This window comes from Balaenoptera acutorostrata, chromosome 2 (assembly GCF_949987535.1).
Source record: "Balaenoptera acutorostrata chromosome 2, mBalAcu1.1, whole genome shotgun sequence".
Lineage (NCBI taxonomy): Eukaryota > Metazoa > Chordata > Mammalia > Artiodactyla > Balaenopteridae > Balaenoptera > Balaenoptera acutorostrata.
Genome location: NC_080065.1, coordinates 139,438,803 through 139,458,348, shown reverse-complemented (window position 1 = coordinate 139,458,348; position 19,546 = coordinate 139,438,803). Strand labels below are relative to the sequence as shown.

The 19,546-nt window shown below is 47.4% G+C and overlaps 1 protein-coding gene across 1 annotated transcript in view; it reads right to left on the bottom strand.

The window, feature by feature from the left end:
- Positions 1–3,939: 3,939 nt before the first annotated feature.
- LARP1 (La ribonucleoprotein 1, translational regulator) overlaps positions 3,940–19,546 on the bottom strand; it is a 54,725-nt gene continuing 39,118 nt past the window's right edge. The window contains exons 9-19 of the mRNA XM_057540807.1: positions 16,356–16,530; positions 16,084–16,253; positions 13,502–13,894; positions 12,573–12,696; positions 12,245–12,450; positions 11,676–11,782; positions 10,662–10,813; positions 7,997–8,141; positions 6,221–6,330; positions 5,917–6,044; positions 3,940–4,405 (exon numbers count right to left, since the gene is read on the bottom strand). Of these exons, the coding sequence (XP_057396790.1) occupies positions 4,196–4,405; positions 5,917–6,044; positions 6,221–6,330; positions 7,997–8,141; positions 10,662–10,813; positions 11,676–11,782; positions 12,245–12,450; positions 12,573–12,696; positions 13,502–13,894; positions 16,084–16,253; positions 16,356–16,530 (1,920 nt within the window). The 3' untranslated portion in view covers positions 3,940–4,195. The remainder of the gene's footprint in view (positions 4,406–5,916; positions 6,045–6,220; positions 6,331–7,996; positions 8,142–10,661; positions 10,814–11,675; positions 11,783–12,244; positions 12,451–12,572; positions 12,697–13,501; positions 13,895–16,083; positions 16,254–16,355; positions 16,531–19,546) is intronic.

Here is a 19,546-nt window from a genome sequence, read left to right as displayed (position 1 = left end):
TGTTAAAGTTCCTGTTCACCTGACACAAGGTGGAATTGTCTGGAAAACCATTTCTGATGGGACGCTCAAGTGCCAGGCCCAGGAAACAAATAGCTGTCAGTGAATGAGTAAACGAGGCTCATTTTCAGTTTTGTAATGACACCCCAAGGCCAGGCCGGCATTCAGACTGTTCTCACCGCTGGTGCCTGGCCTCATGGGCCAGGGAAAGGCACCAGCGGCTCAGGGGCCAGTCCCGGTGGGAGCGCTCATCCTTCCTTCCCCGGCGTCAATCCTCAGGGCTCGGCGGCCGACCTGGATTCCGTAGGGCCAGAGTGTTGGTCCCTCCTTTATACCCCACAGGGAAGTCTGTCCAGTGAGGAGTCACAGCAACTTCTATCTTCCTGGCTGTGCCCCGACACCATGCCAAGCCACAGCCAGTGCGTGAAATCCCGGAATTCCAGCTGCTGGACTGCTGTCGCTCTGGTCTGTGGCACTGCCTACAGCTCCCCCATCTCACTTGAGACACAAGGCGGACACGAATTCAAGGCTGGCAGAAGCTCTCCAGATCTCCGAGGAACCACCTGGAAGCGCTAGCAGCTGTAGCAGCTGTGTCGGGAGCCCCTGCCCTGGGCAGACGCCCCGACAGCACGGTGGCAGAGCCCCACAGAGGCTGCACGTGCACATCCCGGGCACAGGCTCCTCCGGATCTGCGGTCGGAAGGCGAGCCAGGCTCCACCCCACACCCCCAACAGCTGCACCCCTCATGGGAGACCAGCCAGGCTTTTGCCTTTTCAAGTTTTTATTTTTATACATTTTTTTGTATTAAAAAGAAAAGCATAATTACCACAAATTACAAACGACTAAAGCAGGACTAGAATAATGAATGAATCACTTCAGCCTGGAAAGCAGATACTCTCAATAATATTAATGTTATAATACAAGCTCATTCAAGTATTTTACATTTTTTTGTCCTTTTAAGTGTGATATCCTAGCACATGGTAAAGATAACGTACTATGAGCATAAGGTGGAACCTTCTCCACAAAGCCGGTGACGAGTTTTCCTCTCCAGTCAGAAATGGGCTGTACGTTCTGATCTTCTCTGCCTCTGCTATCAGCGCGGCTGAAGGAGAGGGTGGGGCTGGGGCACATCCAGGGCCCCGTGCACACAGGAGAGACTCTGGGGCTCCGCTCAGGAGGGCACCAGGTGATCCAGACCGCTCTACCCAGGCTTTTGGCAAAAAACCACCCCACCCTCCCTAGCTAGGTGTCCTTCTTGCCCCTCCTCCCCACTGCCAGGGCTTTCTGAGCAACTTTCTTTTTTAAAATCAATCATCAGGAAAGGGAAAAAAAGAGCTACAATAGAACAAAACAAAAACATAACAACTTTGACATGGGGGCTCTGCACCTGGATCTGAGCCCAAGGGGTCCAGGCTGGGGCAGGGTCGGGCAGCCCCTCTCTACTGGTAGTGCCTTTACTCCCGGATTCAGGAGAGCACGAGAGAAACCTGCCCCTTAGCAGGGCCGAGGTACACAGACCTTCTGATGTTTGATGCCCAAAGGTTGTGTTGGCATGGACCAATCTTGGAAGGGTACAGGATGAACAGAAGGATTTGGGCAGGCTGTTGCTTTGTGTCTCCGATCTTGGATCCCCATGGAGGATGGTGCTTGTCACAGATACATCGGTCCTAAATTCAAGTGTCTTCAGAAAGTGAAGATGTAAACTACTCTTTGCAACATTAACTCTGAACATGTTACAAAAAAAAAAAAAAAAGAAAGAAAGAAAGAAAAAAAGGAAGAAAAAAAGCCCCCCCAACCCCAGCCTGTGTTGAGATGACGTCCTCACCTCCCCACTCAAAAGGGGCTTCCTCTTTGTGGGGTGTCTGTGGGGAGGATCAGGGAGAGGATGGCAGCCCCCTGGCCTGGGAGTAAACTCTAGATAAGAACAGCTTTTCCCCACACTCCCAAGGCTTCCTTGTGCCCCCAAACCCAGCAGAGGACAAACACTGAGGTTTCTGTGGTGCTGGATACAGTACAGGGCCGAGCAACCCAAAGGAAAGAAAGAGGCAATGAAGGGAAGGAGGGGGGCGTCCGGTGTCTGGCACATTGGGGGGCGGGCACCAGATTGGGCAGGGGGGGCCTCAAACCCCACTGTCAGAGCAGAGACCAGACACTCATCCTTGGCTTTCGAGACAACCGGCTCACAGGAACTAAGGTGGGCTTCCCCATACTAACTGCTGGGAGGGCACCGGCCAAAGCAATGAGGTGCCCAAGACAGAGGGCAAGCCCTAGCCAGCCTGAGATACTGTCTCCGACTCCCAACTTTAGGGCCCGACAGAGGAAGCAGTTGAAAAGGGCCAAGCGGCGTGAGCACATGACCACCACCACCCTGTGGTGAGCGTGCTGTCACACCCACATGCAGCCCCGTTGGTGAGGGTCAGTCCTGGGTCACCCTCCCTAGCTCTGGATGCCAGGAGACTCCAGCCATTCCACTGTCATTCACAGCCCAAGTCAAGCAGTCAGTGGCTGGAGAAGTCAGGTATACTCTATGTCCACATATACCTTCCTGCCACAGGGCTTCTCCAACTGGCAGGATTCCCCCCACCCTCAAAGCCTCCTCAATCTCTCGTTCCCAGGCGGGGTCAACTGGAGGGTGGGCAGAGATGGCTTGCAGAGGGGGGACGCAAGATAGGGATACCCACCCGGCCCAAGGGAGGAGAATGGCATCTCTCTCCACCTTTTGAGAGACAAAGCCTCCTTGAGGTCTCAGAGATCTATCAAGGGAACGCAAGAAAAGTTTCCAAGCCTCAGCTGCCAAGTGTTCACCTTTCCCCTCTGTGGTGGGGGAGGCAGTCAAGCTGAGCACAAGTGTGTCCCAGATCCAGGCCAATGCTGTCCTCCAACAGTCTGAAGCAAAATTGGCCTTGGCGTTCCAAGGGTAGGATGAAGAGTGTCACGGCAGGACGGGCCCTGGCGTGAGGCAACAGCAAGCAGAGCAAGGACACGACAGTGGCAGCAGTGTACAGACACGGGACGTCAGCTTCAAATGATGCAACAGCGGAGATATTTTGGGCACGGCTCCGATCTGAGCCGCCCCCATCTCTCTTGCCTACAGGCAGGAGGCACTGTACATGCAACTCAATCCAGAGACAGATTCTAGTCAATCCAGCCCAGGCACATCCAGAGAAGGTGGGAGCTCTTCGAGTTGACTCCACCGAGGAAAACAGGCATTTGGGTATTTCAGATTCCCACTCCACAATAAGGCAACTTTTAAAAAAATACTATTTCCAAGAACAAAACAAGAAAATTCCAAGGGTAGGGGAAAGACATCACTTTCTGTGGATTAGGTGGGGGTTTTCTGATGGTTTTTTTTTGGTCTTTTATGGTCGATTTTGTCTTTTTTTTTTTTTTCTTTTTTTCTTTTCCATTTTCCCAAGGATGGAAAGGTCAGAGAAAAATAAAATAAATCATCTTTCAATAGTCTCTTCTGGTATGAGCAGCGTCTCTCTGGGCTGGGGAGTAAGGGGCATGGGGGGAGGGGAGTGGAGAGAGGCCGAAACCTTCCCCACCCCCACTTCTAGATCCTTTGGTTTCCTTCTCCCGGAAGATGGCAGGAGGGCGTGGTAGGGAGAGCAGGGAGAGAACAAGGTGATGGCAACCCCCAGATGATCAAGGGGCTGGTGCTCGTGGGGCCCAGGGACGCTGCCAGAGCCTTCTGTGAAACAGTGCTGGGCAATGGGGCCCACAGGGCCTTTCTGTGGGCTGCATAGTTGGCTGGAGGGGGAGCAGGAGGCAGCTGTGGATGGGGACCAGGGTTGCGGCCTACCAGCCGCGGGCAGGGCTGCAGAGTGATTTTGGTAATCCAGACGAACTATCAATAATTTAAAACTTGATGTATATATATATATATATATATATATATATATATATATATAAAAAATTTCCCCCCTTACCCTCCCCCCCCCACCCCTCAGAAGAAGCTAGGATGTGAAGAAGAGCCATGGAGAGAGAAGAGGGAGGGGGTGTGTGGAGGCTCCTGCCCAGGGGCGCCTCTGAGAGCCCAAATGGTGTACACACTGCTACTCAGCACGAAGGCCCATCCTAATGACTACAGGCCTGTCCCTTCTCTGTCCCCTCTCCTGGGACTGGGCACCCCCACAGACTCTCACCTACCCCTTCCATCCCTTCTCCCCACAAAACCCCAGGGCTGAAGGGTTTTTCACTTTCCCAAAGTCTGTGTGTCCGAGTGCTGGCTTGTCCATTTAGCGTCTTCTCGGATGGGCTGGCCAGTAGCTGGTGTGGGGGGTTGGCTGACCACGGCAGAGGGCCTGCCGGAAGACTGGGAGGGGCACCGCCTCCTGCCCTCGCCGCTGCCACCTCCTGCTGCCACTGGGTGTCGCTTGTGGTTGCCCTCCTCACCCATGGGGGGCTGCAACAGAGGAGGGAGTCAGAGGTGATGAGGCAGCACTATCCACACCCCCTTCCTTGCCAGAGCCATCTAGAGACCCCCTAACTTCCCACCTCCCAGTGTAGATGATGAAGAGGTTCATAACCCTAAAAACTCGTCACCCGTTTTATTAAGCACATCTCCATGCCAAGAGGCCAAGCCTTGTGCTGGTTTATGCACATTCACTCCTGTGGTCTACACCACCCTTTGATGTAGACATGACCATCTGATTTCACAGACGAGGACAGCGAAGCATAGAAAACTAATTTGCCAAGGGTCCCAGAGCTTTTAACTGGTAAGGACAAAATCTGGACCAGGCCCATCTACCTCTGAAGCCCAGGCCTTTATCCACACAAGTTTCCGCTCCCCTTCTGAGAAGAGGTCACTGCTCAGGAGATGGTACATGGAACGTGGCACGCAGTATGCTGCAATGCCTCCGCTCAGAAGGCCCAGATGCTCCTGGGGACTGCCTCACGCCCCCCAAGGCCCTAAAAAGGACACTGATCTCAAGAGTCAGACCGGGATCCAGTCTAGCCTCACCACTGCCAAAGGTCCTGTAACCCCGAGGACACTTCCTTCCCTTTCTGGGTGCCAAGGGTGGAGCCCTTCTTGCTCTACTCCCAACAGGTCTCCCCATTCTCTGCACATGTACTCCCCACTCCAGGCCCAGAAAGGAGGAAGACCTTAAGGATGGAAGACAATGGACTCATCTTTTTGTCAGGACACCTGAGCAGCGCTGCCACTATCTCACTGGCTAGCCATGGGCTCCAGTTCACCCACTGCTATAGTGATAACAGTAACCCTGCTTGCTTCATATTATAAAGGTTAAATGAGGTCAGTGTAAGTGCCTAGCACAATCAGTGTCAATTTTTAAATAAATGTGAGGACTATTATTTACTTCTATTTGCCCTTTTGCTAAAAGGTTTCAAGGGAATAAGATGACTGGCATATCCCTACTACATTATAAACTCTCTGAAGGAAAAAGTTTTACTTATCTCCGGAGTCCCTGAAGCACCTAGCACAGAAGAGGAACCAGTAGTAATAACTTTGACCCACCACTGGATGTCACTGTTGAGTCACTGCTCCAAGAAGATGAAGTGGGTGGAGCAGGGAAGAATCGGACATATTTTATAAACTTCTGGGGTTAGAACTGACCTCTCCCAGAAAGCCATTTACCTTGGGTACTCATCCTGATCACCTCTAACTAGGGCACAGCAGCAAGGAGGGTTAGAGATAACAGGGAAAGAGCATTACGACGGTTTAGCCACATCCACCATGGGAAAGGGAGGAAGGAGCAACCATACACCCTCCAATTAGCCTTCACTGCCCAACTTCTCACACCCTGTTTAACAAAGAAACTAAGGCCCAAATGGGGGCAGGAAGGGTCCCTGAGCTAGTGGCACAGCTGGGATCAAAATCCAGGTATCCTGATGTCTGGTCCAGTTTTCTTTCTAGGACAATCAGGGTGGGAAAGACGAGAGATATCCACTCACATCCACTCGGAAGTCTTCAAGACGTCGGAATTTGCCGAGGTATTCTTGAAGTTTGGGGTCAATGTCCAAATTTTTGGCTTTGGAATATTTCAAGAAGGCCCAGAACTTCTCCAGCCCATACAGCTGACCTGCAGGGAAAGAGGAGAAAAAGGTAGAGAGAGACTTGGCTGCTAAGAAGTTGAGAATAGAGAGGCTCAGGAGAGGGAGGTATGACATGATACAGACAAGCCCAGGCAGAGCTAGGGCCCGAGAAGAGAAGACTGAGATGACCAGGGCTCGCAGAGCCCCAACTCTTGACTCTTACCAGCTTCATAGTCCTTTACGGTTTCCTCCTGAAAGTCCTTAAATATGTCCAGCCGGAACTTCTTTTCCAGGCCATAACTGTAGTATCGAAAAAGGCACTCCAAACCATATCTGTAGAAGAACACAAGCCAGTGAAATTGGGACAGTTTCTTTATCTGTAAAACAGGAAATGCACCTGGATGACAGATGAACTATGAAACAGTTTAAACACATGGATTATTGAGAAAATGGTAAGCATACTTTGAGAAGGCTAACATTTAATGCTAGTCTAAATGAGTCCAGCATTAAATGTTTGCCAAGGGTCAGCAAACTGAGGCCGAATGAACGACAGCATCCTGCCCACACCCATTTGCCTAAGAAGTATCACTGGTTGCTTTCTGCTACAAAAGCAGAGTAGTTGCAACAGAGACTTTATGTCCCACAAAGCCCAAGCTATTTGTTGTCTGTCCCTTATGCAAAGTTTGTCAATCACTGGCATGAACTCTCTGCAAAGCCATTTGACCATGCCAATTAGTAGGTTTCTTCATTTACCTCAGAAATTTCAATTCTAGGAACATATACCAGGGAAATGACCAAAAATGTAGACTTAGATTGTATAGATGTACAAAATTGTTCATAGCAGCATTATTTTGAAAAATTTAAATGTCTTAGAGAAGCGATTAAGAAAAATCATGGTAACTTTGTACAACAGAATAATATAATCTATTAAAAATTATAATGTAAATATACACTCATGGATACTGAGAGATGTTTACAATATATTATAAAGTAGAAAAGACACGTTTCAAACTGTTATATGTAGAATGAACCCACTGTTGTAAATAAATATATAAAATTTATATCTACACATGCACACAAAGTCTGGAAGGGCACAGACTACATATATTAAATATATTGACACTGGTTATCTTTGGGAATTGGGAATTGGGATTTTCAAATGATCTTGTCTCATGTAACAACTTCTGTAAGAAGGCAAAAAGGTTAAGTATTTTAACAACATGGAAAAATGCTCATACTTATAAATGATAAATAAGACATAAAAAGGCATTCCTTGCATGACCTAAATATATATAATATGGCAGAACATTAACACTGGTTGTCTCTGGACTGAAGGACATTTTCCCCCTGCTTCTTTAAACATTTCTGTCCTTTTCAAATTGCTTACAGAGAAAACATTTTACTTGGGAAAAAAAGTGTCCCTTCAAAGTTTTTTGGGTTTTTTTTTGAATAGCAAAATGTTGAAAGCAACCGAAGTATCTATTAATAGGAGACTAGTTAAATAAGTTATGGTACATCTATACAGTGTAAGACCATACAAGCTATAAAAAAGAACAAGAAAGCCATTTATATATGGATACAGAATGATCTCTAAAATACAGCCTTAAGTAAAAAAGCAAGGTGCAAAATAATATCTAATAGAGGCCATCTCTTGTGTAAACAAAAGGGGTGTGTGGGGAGACTACATAGGTCTGTTCTTGCTTACATAAGCAAAGTATTTTTAGAAAGGACTCACAAGAGTCTAACAATACTGGCTGCCTGTGGGGAAAGGAACTAGACGGTTGTAAAACTAGGATAAGGAGACTCCTCACTCGCTATATAACCTTCCGACTTCTTTGATTTTTGAATATATTACTCATTCAAACTAATAATTTTTTTACGAAGTACATGAAATATATACACAATAGATTTCCAATTACAGTTCTGGAAGTAGACCCAACAGAGAACCTTCACCACGCCCCCAAGCCCCAGCCAGAGCCTTCACCTCAATCCCACTCACCTGTAGCCTTCTTTGGCATCCTCCAGAGCCAGCTGCTTGAACTCCTCATACATCTTTTTGTTGAAGTGATCTCGGAGGAAGAAGGACCAGAAGCGGAAGAGAGTGTTCATCTCCTGAGACTGGCCAATGCCCAAGCGTTTCCGCTCTGATTGGGGAGGAAGGAGGAAAGATGTGTTTTGGAGTCAGGCTGCCTGTGCTTCAGGGGACAAATGATCCTGGGGCTCAAAGACATCAGTCTTTTCTCCTCCCAATTCCCTTCCTCATCACCTGACCCCTTAAGTCTTTGGGGAAGTGTTTATTGAGGACTAACTGCCCTGCGTCAGGCTCTGCTGCTGGGCAGTGGGCCTGAGCACCCAAGGAAGTAGGTGGCATCAGCTTCTGAACCAGGTCATCCTGGTCTAGCTCTCCACCTCAAACGTTAACTGCTCTCAGTGTAGTTATAACAAGGAAAAGCATGAACAAATAATTTGTGCACTGCAACAAATTATATTCTTCACTATATCATCAGTACCAATTATTTCAGCAGTCCTACAATAATAACGAGTACAAATGGTACCATTAAAAAATATATGTAGGGCTTCCCTGGTGGCGCAGTGGTTGAGAATCTGCCTGCCAATGCAGGGGACACGGGTTCGAGCCCTGTTCTGGGAAGATTCCACATGCCGCGGAGCAACTAGGCCCGTGAGCCACAACTACTGAGCCTGCGCGTCTGGAGCCTGTGCTCCGCAACAAGAGAGGCCGCGACAGTGAAAGGCCCGCGCACCGCAATGAAGAGTGGCCCCCGCTCGCCGCAACTAGAGAAAGCCCTCGCACAGAAACGAAGACCCAAAACAGCCATAAATAAATAAATAAATATTTAAAAAAAAAAAAAGTCTAAAAATTAAGAACCTTTGCTCTTAAAAGGACATGATCAACAAGGTGAAAAGACAACCCACAGAATGGGAAAAACTATTCGCAAATTATGTTACCTGATAAGGGGCTTGTACTTAGAATATATAAAGAATCATTACAACTTAATAATAAAGACAAACAATCCAGTTAAAAAGTAGACAAAGGATCTGAATAGACATTTCTCCAAAGAAGACATTTCTTACAAATGGCCAATAAGCACATGAAAAAATGCTCAACATTGTTAGCTATCAAAACTGTATCAAATCAAATCAAATCAAAACCATAAAAAGATATCACCGCATACCCACTAGGATGGCTATACTCAAAAAGATAGACTATAACAAGTTTTGGGAGGATGTGGAAAAATCAGAACCCTCACACACTGCTGTTAAGAATATAAAATAGTGCTGCCACTTTGGAAATCAGTCTTGCAGTTCCTCAAAATGTTACACAGAGTTACACTATGGTATGACCCAGGAATCCCACCTCTTCCACTCAAGATAAATGAAAACCTATGTCCACACAAAAACGTGTACAGGAATGTTCAAAGCAGCATTACTCATGATAGACAAAAAGCAGAAACCCAAAATGTCCATTGATTGATGAATGGATAAACAAAATGTGGTATATCCACAGTGGAATGTTGTTTGATAATAAAAAGGAATGAAGTACTGATACATGATACAACATATAATGAACCTTGAAATTATTATGCTAAGGGAAAGAAGCCAGTTACAAAGGACTACATATTGTATGATTCCAGGTATATGAAAAGTCCAGAACAGGCAAATCCATAAAGACAGAGAGCAGAGCAGAGTGGTGGTGGCATAGGCCTGGGAGGAGTTGGGGAGGTGGGGGGATGGGGAGTGACTAGTAAGGGGCACAGGGTTTACTTCTAAGGTAATGAAAATGTTCTAAAATGGATTCTAGTGATGGATGCACAACTCCTAAATATACTAAAAGCCACTGACTGCACTGTACACTTTAAATGGATGAACTGTATGGTATGTAAATTGTTATCTCCATAAATTACACACAGACACTGACACACACACACGCACACATGAAGAGGGAAGTAAGGTAGATGAACCAAGCATTTAGCAGCCTTGTTTGCTGAATAAAAGGGGGTTGAGTGACTTAATAACTCTAAGTGAGCATTAAGATCGTCTCTGAGCATCTTTAGAAACAACCTGACAGAAACCTACAGTTAGTTAAAAGCTATCTCCTCTGTGATAAAAGGTAACATGTGAGAGCGTCTAGAGAGGATCTCTCCTTGCAGTCTCATCTAGAGCAGGGGTCAGCCATCTCTTTTTCTGTGAGAGGCTGGAAAGTAAGTATTTTAGGCTTTGCAGGTCACATATGATCTCTGTCATAAATTCTCTACCTCCCCACCCCACAAGCACTCAAAAATGTAAAAAACTGTTCTCAGCTCCAGGGCCATACAAAGATAGGCTGCTGGCTGGATTTGGTCCACAGGCCGTCACTGTTCTAGAGAATATATGCTGTCTCATGCACACCCTTTTGTGACACTGGTGGTCTTGCCAGACACAGGAAAATTCCTGATATTTTTTATATCAATAGAGAAAGATCAAGGAACAGGAATGTTCTAAGCACAAGATTCTTTTTGCCTCCTGTATTCCAAAACTACCTGGCTATTATGTCATGTCACTTCTTGCTCTGAGGTTAGAGAAAATAGTCACCTGCTCCACCAGCCCTTACACTGGATCTAAGTAGTGGTCCAGGAAGCTCAGCCCTCTCCCTCTGTGCTTCTTACCGTTAAGGCAGCGCCTACGATACTTGTGGTAGACGTGTTGTGTGAAGCCGTTTTCCTTGAGCAGCTCGTGGGAAGGATGCTGGAACTTGGGCAGCGATTGAGGGGTACAGCCATAGCTGCCAACCGCAGGCGTGCCTTCTGAGGGGCTGGAGCTATAGAGACCATGAAACAGAGAGTGTCACTGGGTTCCTCAGAGCTGCCAGCCATCAAATAGGAGGGGCCTCTCTGGTCTCTTCCAGCAGCCAAGATCCAGCCTCTCACGGTGCAACAAACAAAGAGGCCCAGGTACTGTGCTAGGCCCGTAACTTATTATAGCCATGGGTCTCACTCTTTGTATCAACCTTTGGATGCTGTTTTAACAAAGAGGTCACTGGGGCTCACAGAGACTGGGAGTCTTGCCCTGGGTCACAGAGCTAATATTTAACTTCCCAGATCTGTACAATGCCCAAACCTGAGCTTTTAGCCATTTACTTATCCCGTGTTAACATTTAACTTTCCTTAATGAGCTGTAATGGGTTAACCCAAACATATTTTTCTTAAAACCATGCCTATCTTTGCAGGGAATAGACCGCATAGGTCAGTGGCTCCCAAATCTTGCTTTGGAACTGAGAACACTGGGGTAGTTTTCCTGAGGAAAAGAAAAAAGGAATCTGGGCCCCACTCCCTGAAGCTCAGTCAGGAGATCTAGGGTGGGGTCCAGGAATCTGTATCTTTATTCAACTCCCTAGCTATCTTGAGGGAGGCAGCAGACACCCACTTTTGAAATCAACTGAGCTATCCTCTTGAGAGAATGCCACGTGGCCACCACACCTCAGAAGGCAGCCTTCCTCTTCCCGGGATCTGGATTAAGCTCTCTAGACTACTCCTGTTTTTTTGGATTTGGATGAGGGCCCCTTCCTTAAATTTTCTTTAATTTGCAGACCAAAGAGGTTCTCTCTTCTTGGTCCCATCAATGTCATGGCTCTGCTGCCTGCCCTGCAGTCAGCCTGACCTCCCCTCCCCACTGTCCCATACCTGATGGAAGCAGTCCGGGGCCTGTGCTCGCGGGAATCCATCACCCAGCCCACGTGACTCTCCAAGGGTGGGTTCGAGCTGTGTCTGGTCTTCCTTTTCCGAGGCATCTGCAAAGGTCAGTCCGGGACTTGTTACTAATTGTACTCATCCAACTCTGAGGAGCATCAAGCATTTGTAGGACTAAGATTCCCTCCTAGGTGTGAGTTATCTCACAATTTATAAAGCATTTTCATGTCTATTTTCACACGATGTCCACAGCTGTAAGCTAGGAGCTGACACGCCTACGTCACAGGTGAGGAGATCGAGGCTTGCTGGTGACATGATCTGCTCAAGGACCCACACCTGGTCAGTCCTCCTCAGGCCTTACCATGGCTACATGCGGCCACCACTCCCACGCCCAGTCCATCTTGCAGATGTGTCACTCAATCCTGGTGGGCCCACCAGCCTAAGAATACGGAGCAGGTGGGGGACGTGGCACTTGCTTGGCTCAAGGCAAGAGAGAGAAGCAGAGCCCTGGAATGCAGTGCAGTGAGCCCAAGACTCTTAGCAGCTCAGCAGGAACGCCTCACCTTAGCATCCAGCGTCCGACCTTCCTTCACCACTGGATAAAACCGTGACGTCTGGCTTGAGTCTTTGAGCTGCGGTGTCCGGGGAGTGCGAGGGGTCCTGGCGTTGCGATAGTTTGGTGACTCTGGGACAGTGGTTGGTAGAGAGCGGGCAATGGTGGAGGGCTCAGGGGCACCGAACAGCTTGTTGGCCAGGGCGTCAGTGGGAACTGCAGAGGCAGAGCGGGGACGGTAAGCAGAGGTAGGCCTGTGAATGCCTGTCCCTGTAGGGCCCCGTCGGACGGCTCCAGACCCTCCCACCCAGGCCAGGGTCGCAGGTGTCACCTCTCACCTTGCTGGAAGCGAGGTGGTCCAGGAGGGACCTCTTGGTTGGGATCCACAGGGGGCTCAGGGGTTAGTGTGTCAAACTGCTCCCGACTGATCATGTTGACTTTCTTGAAGTTCTCGACTTCTTGCTGCAGAGGATATGCGATGGGGGGTGGGGGTCGGGGGGGTAGGGGGAGATGCTGGTAAGAAGACTGCCCTAGCCTGTTTAGGGATCAAGACATGCAGGAAGCTGAAGAGGGCAGCTCCCGCGACCACATACATGGAATTCTGGTCCCCAGGCTCTCAGCTGCCCCATCACTATGCCTCAACCCCAGGTACCCAGGCATGAGTGTGCTAACCCAGAATGGGGGAGCACTTGCCCAGCCCTCTCTGCAGCAGCACTGAGGTCAGGACTCCGGCTCCCCAGGAACGTGCTGTAGACTCCCCCACCCCGATTCTCTTCCTGCAACTCTCTCCTCAACTCCACCAAACACACTACTACTCACAACAGAGGCTCACCAAAGGCCAACCGACCACCACACATACCCACTCTGTAAACACCTACTACACCAGTTTTGACTGTTTCCAGGTAGCAGTGATTTTTTAAAAGACCTATCTTTCCTCCATATTTCACACTGAAAGCAAGTTCCTCAAAAGGCTTTTAAACTTTTATATATGCCTAAATATTTAAGAACAGAAATGACAATCCAATCCTTATTCCATTCCTCACACAAGTGTCTAGCCAACTTAAGACATTAACCATGGATGCTCAAGAAGCAGAATAACCACCTCTCACACTGGCACAGTCTACAGTGTTCACGTCGAGCAGCACCCCCTTCTGTTAGATGAGGATGCTGAGGCTGTGTGCCCAAGGTCACAGGGCTCGTCAGCCTTCCTCTTCCACACGCTACAGGCACCCCAGGCCCCACCACCACTGCTACACCCAAGACTCACCTTGATCTGGGAATACTCGGGTTCAAACTTCTCAGTCCACAGGTCCTGCTCGTAGTAGAAGAGCCCGTCGTTAATGACCTTGGCCAGCTCAGCGCTCATCTTGGCACGCGAGGTGTGGTTGCCTGTGCGGTCCCCCCCCGGGTGCCGGCGCATGTAAGGTGGTGTCTGGGTGACAATGAGGATCTTGTTGACATCCCGGTCATCAATCTCGTAGTCAGAGTCCTCATCAGACCAGGCGGTAAAGGTGTTCTTCCGCCCATCCATCTGCTCCATTTCCTCGTCAAACAGGAAATCCAGTTCCTCTTGCTCGTCTTGATCCTTGGACGTCAGCTGCTGAGAGGGCAGCTGCTGAGGCAGAGTGGTCGGGTGGAGGAACCTGGGCTCCTCTGACTTCTAACATGGGGGCAGACCGAGGAGAAAGGGAATCACCAGGGAATCACCTTATACCAGGCTCTGTTGCTGTCCCCTGGGAGAAGCCCTGACCCCTCCACATGGGACTGTTACAGCTGCGGCCCTGATAATGCCAGCAAGTCACAGCTGTCAGCCTCAGAGTCAGCCTCATGGAAAAAGGGTGTCCCATACGAGTCCAGGTTTCTCCGCTCACAGCTCACATCACAGTCATTCATAAACACTGAGATAACAAGTTCCCTGCATGTAGGAACTGCACTCTCATTTACCTAAATATGTATCCTCCACAGCACCTGGCCTGAGAGAGGGTACAAGTTCAATAGGCTGATTCATCCATTTGTCCATCCCCAACACCTCCCAATAAACTGGAAGCTTCAGCAGGCAAGAACCACAGCTGCCTTGCCTTCCATTATATCCCCAGTACTTAGACTGGGATCTAGCAACAGCACATGTTCAACTACTTGATAAATGGGCAAGTACCCACTGGTACCAGGCCCTGTATGAAGACCCTAAAAGCAGAATAATGAACAAGACCAGGTCCTTGAATTTACGGAGTTCTCAGTTTAGTGGGACAAAAAGTCAACCAACCAACCAACTGCAGTGTGTTACGGTAAGGACTATAAATAGGTCTTGTGGGAGTACATAGGGAGTAGCACTTAACCAATTGGGGGTGGGAGTGGGGACAGTCAGGGAAGGCTTCCCAGAAGAAGTGACTATGAAAGGACGCGCGTAAGTAAGCCAGATGAAGGCAGGGACAAAGATGGTGAGAGGCAAAAAACAAAACAAACAAAAACACAGCATGTCCCAAAGGCAAGAGAAAACAAGACTGCTTTCAGCCAAAACAAAGTATTTCAGAGTGTTGATAGGCTGAATTTACCTGAAATTTTGGAGGTAAAGCATTTGTCTACCCCATAGTATATATCTAAACGTCAATTCCCTGCTGTGCAAAGAGCTTTCTGTATAAACTCTAACCCTATTCTCTTTTGGAAGGTTCACGATAGGTCAGGTGGGAGTAGGGGCTCTAATTCTGGAATGCGGGCTAAGCGTGGCCCCACCTTTCCAAAGCCTTTGCAGTCTGCAGGACTGAACTGAACTCTGTCAGGTCCTTGTGCACTTACTACCCTCTCCTCATGACTCCAGCCTAACCTCTGACACTTTCTGGAAGACCGCAGCCAGAACAGACTGGGAAGTTGGGATATAAACAGGAAGGGAGGACGAAGGAGTTGAGGGAGGTGGTCAAAATGGAAAAGGGAGCACAGAATTCCATAAATCCAAAGTCCAAGGTCACCTCTGAGGCCTCCTCACAAGCCCCAGACCAAGAAGGTCTCCAAAAAAGGGATGGCAATGGGCAGGTGAATGGAGCAAAAGTCTGCTCCTGGAAAAGGGGCAGTAATTTTAGTTTGAGATTGAAACACTTCTCTAACAGGGACTAAATGTGAGCTATTCATATACTGCTTTACTATTTCTAGAGCAGTCTAATCCCTCCTTACTTCCATCCGAAGACAGAGAAAATGAAGCCTTGAGATATTAAAGAAGCTTCCCAAGGTCACCAGCCAGCAATGACAGGAGACCTGTGTTCTAGTCTAGACTCTATCCAGACCGTGTGTCTGCTCCCTCTCCCTTCCCTCTTCAGAAGGTCTGAGGGGCTTATATATGGGACAGTGAGGACAAATTCAGGGGGAAGGCACTAAAAATGCAGCCCCGGGGATTTAGATGGGGCCAAAAGAACAGCCAAGGGACTTCCCTGGCAGCTCAGTAGTTAAGACTCCGCTTTGCCACTGCAGGGAGCATGTGTTCGATCCCTGGTCGGGGAACTAAGATCCCGCATGCCACATGGAGTGGCCAAAAACAAAAAGAACAGGCAAGTATTAAGAAACACTTAATACTTAATGAGACACTGCTGCCAGAGGCTGCATGATCTCCTCCTGTGAAAAATGCCATTCAGGATCTCACGGAGCTAAGGTTGCCCTGAGGGGTGATCGCCACTGGAAATGGACACAGGCCATATCAGCCTTCCTGCAGTCACTGGTGACCTGCAGCTCGCATTACAACCCTGAGCCACCCAGCTTGCCTGCCAGCCCCTACAAGCCCAGAGCTCTGCGCCTTTGCAACACCCCTCCCCACACTCCAGGCCAGGCCCCTAGAACCTAGGGTGGGTGGCAGGCCTCACCCACCTTGGGTCGTGCTGGGGAGGGCCGAGGCCTTTTCTTCACTTCAATCCAGTTCTCGGAATCCAGGTCAGGGAGGCTGGCAGACAGGCCCTTGGGCAGGGTCTTTAGGTTGCTGACCTCCTCTGTTTTAGTTGGCACTGGGGTGACAGCACGGGGAGAGCCAGGCGCCGACTCTAAAGGGTGGAAAGGGGAGATCCTCATCCCTCCAGCCCTCCTCCTGATGGCCAGAGGACAAGGGCAACAGGGAGGCCTCCACATGCCAGCAGGGTACCTACCTGTCTCCTTCTGATAGTGCTGGCGGGGGACAAACTCCGGGCAGTTGAGAAGCTGGGAGAAATCAGTCTGGGAATAATCCACTATTGGGGGACCAGGAAGAGGCCATTTCTCTGGCTCCTCCCTCCGGCGGACTTTTTCATCAACGATCTCCACCACCTTGCTGTCCTTTAGGGCCTGCAGGGGAGAAAGAGGGAGAAGATGCAGAGGAAAGACATGGACAGACTGAGACCCTGGAAGCTGGTGGATGACTGAGCCCCATGAGCTCAGGGATAAGTTTAGTGCTGGCAGGAGTATAAGGAAACTGGTACCATCTTCCACGACCAGCAGACGAGTGAGATGTTCAAACTTGCAGGAGGGTACCAACATGAAAAACACACCTGCCCTTTGACCCTGCCATTCTACTTCCAGGAACCAGCCCCAGAGAAATACTTGCACAAACAGGTGACAACATGTGTAAGATCTGGATACAAGGCCGTTCACAGCAACACTGTCTGTAGAAGGAAAAAACTGGAAACTACCTACGCTTGCCGCCACGTAAGCAATTTAAACCGATTATGGCATATCCGTTCAGTGGAACACCGTTCAGGCTCAAAAATCAGCTTCAAATGTGCTGAGGTGGTAAGAGTCACAAAAAAGCAGGTGTAGGTCAGTGAGTTTAAGATCCCATTGGGGGACTTCCCTGGCGGTCCAGTGGTTAAGACTTCGCCTTCCAGGGACTTCCCTGGTGGTGCTGTGGTAAGACTCCACGCTCCCAATGCAGGGGGCCCAGGTTCAATCCCTCGTCGGGGAACTAGATCCCACATGCATGTCGCAACTTAAAGAGTTCACATGCCGCAACCAAGGAGCCCGTCTGCCTCAACTAAGGAGCCTGCCTGCCGCAACTAAGACCCAGCGCCACCAAATAAATTAAGTAAGTAAGTAAAATGAAAAAAAGACTTCGCCTTCCAATGCAGGGGGTGAGGGTTCGATCCCTGGTGGGGGAGCTAAGATCCCACATGCTTTGAGAACAAAAAACCAAAACATAAAACAGAAGCAGTACTGTAACAAATTCAATAAAGACTGGAAAAAAAAAAAAAGAGCCCATTGGTGTTTGAATTTTTAAGTAAAAACATACTAATGCACACAAATTTTTCTAGGATTCACAAGTAAAGTGCTACAGGTGTTTATCTCTGGGAAAAAGGGTGAAAAATGGAGGGGGGAGAAGAGTTTTCTTCTAAAAATCTTTTAGGGGCTTCCCTGGTGGTGCAGTAGTTAAGAATCTGCCTGCCAATGCAGGGGACACAGGTTCGAGCCCTGGTTCGGGAAGATGCCACATGCCGCGGAGCAGCTAAGCCCGTGCGCCACAACGACTCAGCCTGCGCTCTAGAGCCCGCGAGCCACTACTGAAGCCTGTGCGCCTGGAGCCCATGCTCTACAACAGGAGAAGCCACCGCAACGAGAAGCCCGCGCACCGCAACTAAGAGTAGCCCCTGCTCACCGCGACTAGAGAAAGCCGCGACAGCAACAAAGACCCAATGCAGCCAAAAATAAATAAAATGAAATAAATAAATTTATTTTTTAAAAAATTAAAATTAAAAAAATATATATCTTTTAAATGGAAGAGGAAAACATTTCAACATGTGACAACATACTCTATTGGTGAGGCTGGGGAAGAGGCACTCTCATATACTGCTGGTGAGAATGCAAAAGGCACACCCACTAGAAAGGGAATCAGGTAACAGCCGGCAAAATTACATATGCATTTGCCTTTCAGTTCAACCATCCCACTTCTAGAAATCTACACCAAAGACACTGGCTAAAACATGAAAAGATTATATATATATATATATATATATATATATATATATATATATATATATATATATATATATATGTACCTGTAAATAAGAATGAGTAGTACCTTTCTTCTACTACTACTACTACACGGTCAGCTCCCAGATATATTAAGTGAAAGCAAAAAAAACGTGAAGAAATACATGTGCTATATGTTACCGTTCATCTAAGAACGGGGAAGTATATAATACACACAGAGGCATTACTTAATTTTTTTAATGGAAAGATTCAAAAAAGGTTGCTTATAGTAAAAGAAAGGGAAAAAGGTGTAAGTAAGAAAATTTTAAGTTGGGCTCCTATGAACATACCATCTGACTTTAGAACCACATAAATGTTTTCTATAAATGTAAAACAAATAAGAAATTAGGGGTAAGAAAGCAAAGCGAAACTAATGAAACTAATATATATTAAGTTAAAGAAACAACCACACAAAAATTATTTCAAGTTGAAAATAGTCACTGACTGTATAAATAGGAAAAAAAACTTTTTAGGAGTAGGAGAGGTACTATAAGTATAATGTACATAAACTGTAGAGTAAAACAAATGAATAGTTATGTTGATGTTGTTAGGAATTAGGATTTTTGGCATGGGAGAAAGTAGTAGTTACAAATAAGATACTTGGGGTTATGTACAGACCCTATAGAAATTTTAATAGAAAATATCAGTATAACCTCATGATGTATTTTATTAAAACAAACAAACAAAAACCTCTAGAAACAACAACCAATCAAGTAGCAATGAACACCGCTACAACTCAAACTGTGGTATCTAAATACCAAAAATACCACTTCCCCAAAATAGAGGACCTAGAGTTCCTTAAAAAAAACGGCCAATTTCAGATCTGGGACAGGAAATGTACAAGATGAAGGAGGGTCCCACTGGCCAAAGATGCAACAATTTGATTCAGCATAATAACTACAATAAGTTGAAATAAACAAAATGTTTGAATCTACAAGTTTGTAATGATATTAAATGATACTAATACAAGAAAAACAAACTCGAAACTCACTGTTCACCTTTGAAGGTTATTAGGGATCAGCTCGTAATTCTGAAAACTGGTTAACAAAGGAAAAGATCAAGCACTTATCTGCCCTTCCTGTACAAAGTACATACTTCTTGGTAACCAAATACTTGATAATGCAAAGTACCTCCTTAAAGAGGTATTCCAGCTAACAAATAAAGACAGATTGACAGAATATAAACATTTTGTAGTCCCTAATGAAGTAACAGGCAGTGATTTGCAGCTTATACGGCAAAAAAGAGAACCAAGTGAACCATTAAGTGCCATCTGAGAGAATACATCACTATCTATAAAGTATTCTTGACGAGGAGGGGGAAAAAAAAAAAAACAACCAAA